This window comes from Carassius carassius, chromosome 12 (genome assembly GCF_963082965.1).
Source record: "Carassius carassius chromosome 12, fCarCar2.1, whole genome shotgun sequence".
NCBI classification, from domain to species: domain Eukaryota; kingdom Metazoa; phylum Chordata; class Actinopteri; order Cypriniformes; family Cyprinidae; genus Carassius; species Carassius carassius.
Genome location: NC_081766.1, coordinates 17,546,387 through 17,556,313, shown reverse-complemented (window position 1 = coordinate 17,556,313; position 9,927 = coordinate 17,546,387). Strand labels below are relative to the sequence as shown.

Here is a 9,927-nt window from a genome sequence, read left to right as displayed (position 1 = left end):
ATTAAACTGAATAGAAAATCAGACTTAAAACCCACACATCATGTAACTGTGCAATAAAAAAACGTATTGCATTGGTTTTTCTATTTATTTTTATAAAGAACAAATCAACCAATAAAGAGTGAGTGTATAAAGTATACAGTCTATAAGAGAAACATAACAGATAGACACATGTAACTTAATCATAAGAATTTATTACAGATGTGTCAAAGAGCAGTACCACAGTAGTCCAAATGGCGTACATATCGCCAATGAATGCGGTTTGAATTTGAATCTGTAACAAATGGATACAGGATTTAAATAAAATAAAATACCTTCATGATCATTTCATTTAATGATTGTGCATGACAGCATACTAATAATAATGATATTTCCCCACTCTATTATAGATTAGTGTGTGTCCCATAGTAAACCAAATAAATATTACATGATAATGGTTAAATACTCTCTCTTTCTCTTTCTTTTCATGTAAGGATTCTAAGATTATTTGTACCAAGAATAATAATATAAAATGTAATAAAATTATAATTAAGTGCAGTTTAATGCACTTGACTGATTTGCTTAATTTTTAAATGATATTGTTTCATTCTGTTTTGACTTGCCATATCAAATACTACATTTTAACAATACACTTCATTAAAATGTATGTGATCATTTAACCATTATAATGCAATATTGTATTTATCTTGTTTATCATGGGTCACATGCTGCCAGATCTTAGCCAGATTTGGGCCACATTTCACCTGACTGAACTGGGCCACACTCCTCCCATCTACAATCGGCCATTATGTTGTTTGCAGGATCCCCGCCGTGCAGTCATTGCCACGCATGGCCCAGCTCTGGCTAAAAGGGTAAATGCCATTGCCGACAGGAGGCCAGCAGTGCCACCTTGAGGCCACATGTGGGCCAAGTCCGTTTGCTATGTGGGCATATCCCATATGCCATACAAGTGCAAACTGCAGGTCCCCCATGGAAAACCAGTCAAATACGCAGCCACTCCGTCCTTAGCACCATCAGGTAGGCAGGCCGGTGGAGTCAGACAGGCAGAGGACAAGCTTCAGCAAGTGGCGGAGAGCCGCATACGAGTGGGAAATATGAGAATATCTGTTAGATTGAAGGCCATTTTAATAAAAATAAATAAACCTGCAGGAACAACGTTAAGGACCATATAAAGTCAGTTCCCTTTCAAACACACTCTTGGATTGCATCGCTGACCCTAACCCTAACCCTATTCATTTGTAATCTTAGACAAACCAGTCCTATTTTGTATTATTTTTCCCCATTATCATTTGTATGTAATTATAATATATATGTCTGTCATATCAGCATAAAACAGATTCAAATAAATTATCAATAATTTTAAGTTAATAATTTAAATGAAAGGCAAAAAATTAATGTATTTGAAAGCGAATGTATTTTCTCACAGCTGTACAGATATATACACATACACTGTACACCTACACCTGACCATTGGAATAATTGGTAATACTGTGCATGCTATAAATAGCATTTGCTGTTTTCATCTTCTAGAAAACATATATAATCTAGACCATAAAGATAATATGTGTAGAGGTCAACAAGAGATGGTTTTGGCCTTTAATGTCTTTACCAGAATGGTATAAATGGGGGCCAAGCAAATAGGAAATGCAATTAGTGCTTCGGGGGAACAAAGAATGCTAGTTTCTAGAGACAAAATGTGATGAGTTCTGAAATAGGTAGGAAGGAGGTAATAATAATCAGCACCTATATGTGTTCCCTGATGGAGAGTGGAGAAGGGATATTTAGCCTACCTCGAGATGCAGAACGCAGTGCTTATTTTTAAAAGACCCCAAAGAAAAATTCTTCATGTTTTTTTTTAAAGCCCAGGGGGACCATTTAATCTGGCTTTTTTCAGAACTATCATGACGAGAAAGCTCAGGATAACATCAGCTAGTTTATATAATGTTCAGAGACACTGGCACTAAACAAGCCACATCCACAAACAATAATTGCATTGTTTTCTGTATATATCTCTGTGTCTTTACAAAGATAGTTCAAAGATGTTGCTGTCAATGTCCCAGACGTCAGAGCCACCTTCTTTGAGAACCGGAGATCTTACTGTCTTAAGTGGAAAATCGCGTATGTCAAACAAAGGATATCCTTTAAGCTGGATGGCAGGCTCCTTCTGTGACGCCTCTATATATTAATTGGCGCCCTGTTTCTTTGCTTTTGTCTGATCCACCTTTTTGGCATTCCTGGTGACAGGATGCTTGTTGACATGGGAAATAATTTTAATTGTTTTACATTATGTTCAGGTAGTGCAGCGTTGCCAGTACCTTACTCTGTATTTAAGATTAATTTCTTTCTTCATTCACAATATTCACAGGCTGCATATTCAATATGAATCATATTTCAGATTGATTCCATTATTTCGTCAGAATGCATTAATGCAATCACTTTACTGACTTCAACCTTCCATGCAGTTGGTTGAGTGATGACTCGGTATGGCACTTAAATGGATTTGCTTTGGTTGGAGAGCGGCTCTGTTTTAAATAGTGCTTCCCATTGACGCAAAACAATGACAATAGCCTGATGCTTAGCCAGAGCTATTTTAAGCTTATTTTAAGTGGACCCATTGAAAATTTCATTTATATTTTTTCTTGTACGTATGTTCATTTTACTGCATTGGTGTTATACACCTGTGGCCTGGAGTCATTGTGTTTTTATGTAAACACATTTGTTCTGTTAATTTCCGGCTTATTTAGAGGCTGGAAGAATGCAAAAACATTCTAGGGCTTTGTACTTATGTAAGGTTCAGAGCTGAGCTATAATTATGAGTAAGAAATATACATTTATAGTATATTACAGTGTAATACTGAACTGCAATAGTATATTAACAGTATATCCAATCCATATTTTCCCCTTTTTATACGTAGATAACCATCAGACCCCGATAATGTGACTTTACTTGTGTGTCTTGTATTCCTTATGGATTATGTAACCAATTATTGAAGAAAAGTGCAAAAATAATTTCAAAAAATTATAATAAAATGAATAAAACATGTTCTGCTTATTTTTCATTTATTTATTTATTTTTATTCCATGTAGCAAGAGATCAAATAAAAAAGTACAAAAATACTAAGAAAGACAATTGTAGTGAATGATTTATACAAGATATATATATATATATATATATATATATATATATATATATATATATATATATATAAGAATATAAGATATATACAAGCATAAATGATTTTAATGCACAAAAGACATTATCAGCTTCATCCCACAAAATCTAAATAACATTCATGTTAATAATTAGTATTCACTTTACAGACTTACAGGGTCAGTATATTACGTTTTCTCTTTTCAAACTGTTATAGACAACTGGGTTGTGCCAGGACTTTGTTCACTCCCTCAATTATTTGGGACTAAATAACGATGCAGCTCCTTCAAATGGAGATTTATCTGTGCTGTAAATCAAACATAAAAGGTTAGGAAATATTCATTGTAAAAATAAGCACAAAACACTCTGAGTAAATGAAATATCAGTTAAAAGACTAATACCGCTTCTGCTTGGTTTACCTTGGCTTATTTCACTCCCACCAACTGGTGTTCTTGTTCCTCCAAATCCAGGTGTGTTAAACCCAACTGAGCCAACACCTGTACCTCCAATCACTGGTTTTCCCATCCCTACTCCACTTGATCCTGTACTGCTGAAGGCTGTCATCCCTGCTCCACTTTGACCTATATTGCCAAATGCAGTGCTTGATCCAGCATGGCCAAATCCCGTGCTCCCCAGTCCACCTGAAATGGTCCCTGTTGCCCCTACAGCTGTATTTAAAGATCCTGTCACACCTGATCCTGTGCTGCCCCATCTTGGGATGGATCCTACACCATTAGGACTGGAAAATGCTGGCCCAGTGGAGCCGGTCCCGGGCCATGGCATGTTTGGTTTGCTCAGTCCTGTTGAACTCAGACCGGTTCCACCAGTATGAGGTATGTTTGGAAAACCGTAGTTGTTCATGAATGGGTTAGTTCGCATTTGTGGCTGAAAAAATAGTAAATTAATTAAAGTACATTGTAACCACATATTTAATTTATAATTGCAAACATAGCTGTTTGTAATATTAAAATAAGTAAAATAATTATACAAATATATATATATATATATATATATATATATATATATATATATTATATATATATATATATTTTTTTTTTTTTTTTAATCATTTGTATATATATAAAACTAAATCATTGTGCTTATGTGTAAATATACCATATTAACCTCACCTTACAGTTGACAAGTGAAGTATTGAGAGTTTCAATGGTGTTTGTGAGCATTTTAATTTCTTTTTCTTTCACTGAGAGAAGGTTTTCTTTCAGGTTGTTATCTCCTTTAAGCCTTCTATTCTCTAGCAGAAGTTTTTCACTGTCTTTGTCATTCTTGAGCTGAAGTTGCTCAAGAGTTTTGCGATTCTCACGATTCATGGCACTGCGATTCTGATTGCACCAAGTGGCGTCCTCTTTCAGGCGTTTGTTCTCTGTCATATATTTGGCATTTTCCCCATTAATTTTTGTGTACTGGTTTCCCACTATGTCCAGATATGACTGGAGCTTGTTCTCAACTTCTCTTGAAAGACTGCTGCAGTTTTCCCGAATGTCTTCAAGCTGATTTTTTTGTTTATCACATGTTAGTTGGAAAGAAATGTGTTTTGAGAAGAGGTCATCGATCCTTTTGAGGAATTCTTTAGTGACATCGGGGATTCCTTTTAAAGAACTGACAAGATCATTTTTGCACTTATCTTGGTACAAGAGGAGCTCTTCTTCAAGGAGAGCCTTGTCTCGCCTTAGTCTAATTGCTTCCAAGTGATACCCATCCTTTTCTTTGTTGGAGTTGTCCAACTCAGCTTTACTAAACGCCAACATCTGAGTAAAGTTTGTTTTAACCAGCTTCAGCATTTCTCCTGACTGCTCAAGCATACTTTGCAAACGTCTGTTGTTGTCTTAAAAAAAAAAAAACATATAGTTGAAAGAGTTCACTGAAAATGTTTTACAGTCAGTGTGTTAAATAAACATAAATTCTAAATTTTTGTACTGAACTAATTTGTAAAAATAAAAATATTCAATTTAAGAATTTTTCTAAAGAACCATCTCACCATTTGGATCTGGACAAAATGTAGGAGGGCATCCACGAGATGCTGTCATTCTTTTTTCCATCTCATATCGTGACTGTAAAAAAAGCAAAAAACTGTTAACTGACGTTCAAGTGATGCATTTTAATGCTCTTAATCTCTATTTGCTAAATTCTTGGAAGTTTAAAAGCCAGCGTTTTTTCAGAACATTCATATAACCAAGGAAAAGTTCTTACAACATTGAAAAGGACATTTTGAAAACTTTGACTAAATTTTTGGAAATTACTGTTACATAGCCTAATGGGAATGTTAAGAAAACATTCTTAGAACACCAAACATCATGCAATTAAATGCCTTTACCATTTACCCTTTTAAAACACTAAAGAGTTCTCTTTTGTATGAAAAATGCATAATGTTATCTACAACAAATAATACATTTCAATTTTGCCACAAATCTCACATTTGTTGTTTGCATGTTCCTTATTGTCATAGATGAGATGTTCGCCAGTTTGCGTAATTCAGCCAGAGCTTTGTCATTGATCAGCTTTGCAGTGAGAGTGACGTTCAGAACTTTGGTGAGGTTCTTTTCCTTCCCACGGAGAATGAAATTTTCCATCGTTAGTTTGCTAACACTTTGGTCCAACTCTTGCAGCCTCTTTTCCTCCACCTTGTGATCGGGCTGTCCGTACACCAGAAAGAGTACTAGACTCGCAATAATCAGAGACTGGATGAGTGAGGAGAAAAAGAAGACAATCTTCATGTAATAACCACAGCTCTTGCCTTTCGATTTACGCATCTTCTTAGCAGCCAAGCCAAAGCTGGCCTGAGAGTAACTACTGTTGTACATTATTGCTCAAATGTGGCCTCATCAATAAAGCCCCAGCTCCTTCACTATGCAAAAATGTTCTCCTAAAATATCAAAGGCAAAATAAGAAGTTGAATATGTTAACGCTGCCGGCTTATATTGTCTTTTTGCACCTCCCACTGGATGACACTTCCCTGGTCCACCCTGTGGTCATGATTTCAGAGGTTAGAACAACATCACGCACTGACCAGGGGACGACTCAAACCCAGACAGTACATTGTTCCAACATGCATGTCCTGCCAAAACAGATCCTTTTGTTTGACAGCATGTTGGCACTGGACAAAGCACGTGGTTGACGGTTTGACTACGTGCTGTTTTGAACAGATATTCAGAGATGATTTGAATCTATTACATGACATTCTTTTATATTGGTATTATGTAACAGATGCTCTAAAATATTTCTGATTGACTCATTGAAATTTACTACACATTCTTACATGATGTCTTAAATTGCCTTTGAGCAAAGTATTTCTCTCCTTGGCCAGTTTTAGTTTAAACATGTTGCAGTTAAGTTACTAGCCATAACTTTGTGCTTTTATATTATATGCTGTAGCTGTTGAGCCATATGTTTCTAAACATCATGTTTTTTCCTGATATCTTATATATAAATCTTAAGAGCCAGAGGACAAGAATATTATGAAAGCATTTGGCTTTCCTGCCGGGAACTGTTGATGTGCCACCCCGATTCCATGAGGAAGCAGTAATTCATAGCTGTGTCTATGGGTGACAAACGCAGAAGGCACTGTCTGGACACTTCTTAAGTAAACTACTGAACAAATGAAGGAAATCAGTAATAAACACAGATGTATACACATCTCCTGACATTATCAAGAATTAATCGTCCTGTTTATCTGTTCTAAAATACGGCTGATGTTAAAATGATCATCATCTAACAAGATTCACTCACACACTGTTGTTTCAAATGTTTCCAAGTAAACTTGCCAACATCACCTCATTAACGTAAAAACTTTTGTGCTTGTGTTATGTGATTGTACTGAAGACTTCAACAGGTAACAACAACATATATAAAAAAAGAAAGTAATTAAACATACTTAAAAATAATAAAGCCTGTGATTCCGGATGATCCATAGAAAATAATTTAGGAGTGACACAGCTGTAAAATGTTAATTTAGTGGAGTAAAATGTTTTAGCTGGATGGCATCAGGAATTATGTGATACATGGTTTGATACCTAAACTAAAATGCCACTGAGACGTTATTAGTTCTCCACAGGTATAGTAGACCTCCTTTGGATGCTACCAGCCAGCTAGTAAAAATAATGTTCTAAAACAGTTTGCTAAAATTCCCATTGAGAGGTGGGTAGTAACGAGTTACATTTACTTCGTTACATATACTTGAGTACATTTTTTGGGTAACTAATACTTTTTTGAGTATATTTAAAGATGGGTACATTTACTCTTACTTGAGTAATTTTTTTGGAAAAAATCTGTACTTTTACTTCGTTACTGTGGGCGACGCTCCTCTCGTTACTTTATCTTAATGCAAATGCAATAATGTTATAAATGCTTCAGTTTATTCCAAACGTGCCGTCTACTTTTCTCTGGGCAATGAGCGATGCTCATTCGCGAATGATTCATTCTTTTGAGTCAACTCTGTTGAAAAGCTTGATCAAACCAGTTGGCAAACGAGTGAATAGGTTCATGAATCAGTTTGAATGAGTCGTTCAGTTCCCTGCCGCACGCGCTGAGCGTCTGAAGCGGTTCACTCAGAATTGTAATGTTTAACATCAGCAGCGTTGAAAACGTGGCTATGGAAGTGCAATGAATTGAAAGCAAATCTGCAAAGCTATATTTGCTAGCGATGAAGATCTTTATTAGATGAACACCGCGTGCTTTCTACTGTTCAACAGGTAATAACTTGGGCTACATTCGATTACAGATTACAGGATACCACTATGACATTAGTTTGTTGTGTCACTTATAACAGAAGGGAACCAAGTTGAATGCAGCTTCCAAAAGGCAAAAAATAGCCGATTAAGATTTTATTAATATTAATACAATCACACCGGCGTGAGAACGTTCAGCGAGTCATATCATCAGCTGCTAAATTCAGATCTGTGATCGCTTGCTGGCGTTGAGCCAGAGATAGATGCGTTTTTACAGCACTGCTCATTATAACCAATCACACACGATTCTGTTGAGCTTATGAATGCAATGGCCAATCAGAGGCGTTCAGATGAGTCATCGCTGAATTGCCGGTGCTTCCTTCACTCGCTCATTGACTGAATACCTCTTTCTGGCGAATTCTCTCGTCAGAAACAACAAAGTGCAGATGTGTGAACGAATCGGTAAATAAGATATTGATTTCACAGTGTTAACAGTTTCAGTGCTTTTAATGGGAGTTTTTGAGAGTGATTGAACTCTAGACTGTCAATGAAAATGATTTTTGATAATGTAAATGTTATTTGCTCTCTTTATGAACAATGAAAAATTAGTAGCAGTTTTTATATCACATTGACTTTCAATGTTAAATTCATATTTAATATAAAGTCAGTCGTATTAAAAATATGTTATGGCATGACACCTATATCTGTTACTTAAGTAAACAGACAGATGTTCTGTAACTTAACGGTCATGTGAGGAGTTTTCTCTCTTCTCTGTGTCAAAGGTTATTTATACTGTACATATATAATACATACTTTAAAATATAATTTATTTTGTGATGCAAATCCGAATTTTCATCAGCTGTTACTCCAGTTTTCAGAGTTATGATCCTTCAAAATATAATTCTAATATATTGATTTATTACCAGTGGTGGAAACAGTTTTGCTGCTTAATATTTTTTTGGAACCTGTGACATTTTGTTTAGGATTGTAACTAGTAACTAGTAACTAACTACTTGAGTAGATTTTTTATCCGATACTTTTTTACTCTTACTCAAGTAACTATTCAGACTAGTACTTTTACTTTTACTTGAGTAAATATTTCTATAAGTACTTTTACTTTTACTTGAGTACAGTTTTTGGGTACTCTACCCACCTCTGTTCCCATTAAGTAATTAAATATTATTTTTTGAATGTTCTCTCTAAATATTGTACATTTATTTTTTTTTGTCTGAACATTCTATTTGAATGTTCCTTGTTAGCTGGACTCAAACCGAGCAATGTTTTTGTCGAGCCACAGAGTCAGTGTTCACTTCACACTTTTCAGATAAATCCATTTCTGGTACTAAACTGGAATAATAGGAATATGTTGACATACAAAAAATTTACAGAATTCACTTTCAAGACCTGTGAACGTAGCCTCTGAATCACACCACTAAGGGGATATTTCCAAATAACACTTGGAATAATATATATGGTTTATGGGGACACAAATATCTATAATGACATGGGTATTACAACGTAAACATGGTTTATGAGGACACTTCCTGTGCCCTCGTAAACCAAATGGCTTAAAAAATACTGAACAGTGTTTAATTGAAATGTTACAAATTTTTAAACATTTTAAAATTAAAAATTTTCCGTGATGGATAGAGCAGAGGTAGTGTATGGGGATAGAATATACAGTTTGTACAGTATAGAAAACCGTTACGTGTATGGAGAGTCCCCGTAAACAACATGTGTGTGTGTGTGTGTGTGTGTGTGTGTGTGTGTGAGAGAGAGAGAGTGAGAGAGAGTGAGAGAGAGAGAGAGAGAGAGAGAGAGAGAGACAGATAGAGAGAGAGAGAGAATTAAAAAGCCTAGTTTTATACTATAGCTAGCATAGGATAACTGTAGCTAACAATAGGTAACATCTCACCTGATAATTGTAGCTCTTGGGCAATCCGCTGTAAAATATCATCACGGACGACCCTGTCATGGTACACGCTGCTAGAAACATCATACATCGCTCGCTGTTCCTGGGTCAGGATATATACTGGCAAACTGTTTACCAATCACATTTCGCAATCGGCAGAGCAAACTGTGGTACACGCCACTACC

At 35.7% G+C, this 9,927-nt stretch overlaps 1 protein-coding gene across 2 annotated transcripts; it reads right to left on the bottom strand.

The window, feature by feature from the left end:
• Positions 1–3,370: 3,370 nt before the first annotated feature.
• Positions 3,371–9,927, bottom strand: LOC132154954 (plasmalemma vesicle-associated protein-like). Of its 2 annotated transcripts, XM_059563703.1 has the most exons (6): positions 9,746–9,927; positions 5,581–5,844; positions 5,145–5,217; positions 4,279–4,991; positions 3,568–4,033; positions 3,371–3,455 (listed from the first exon to the last, which is right to left on the bottom strand). In XM_059563703.1, the coding sequence occupies exons 1-6, from the start codon at positions 9,827–9,829 to the stop codon at positions 3,400–3,402; spliced, it is 1,656 nt and encodes a 551-aa protein (XP_059419686.1). In that variant the 5' UTR covers positions 9,830–9,927; the 3' UTR covers positions 3,371–3,399. The 2 variants fall into 2 exon arrangements, with proteins under 2 accessions (XP_059419686.1, XP_059419685.1); XM_059563702.1 differs by lacking the exon at positions 9,746–9,927 and having other exon boundaries at positions 5,581–6,069.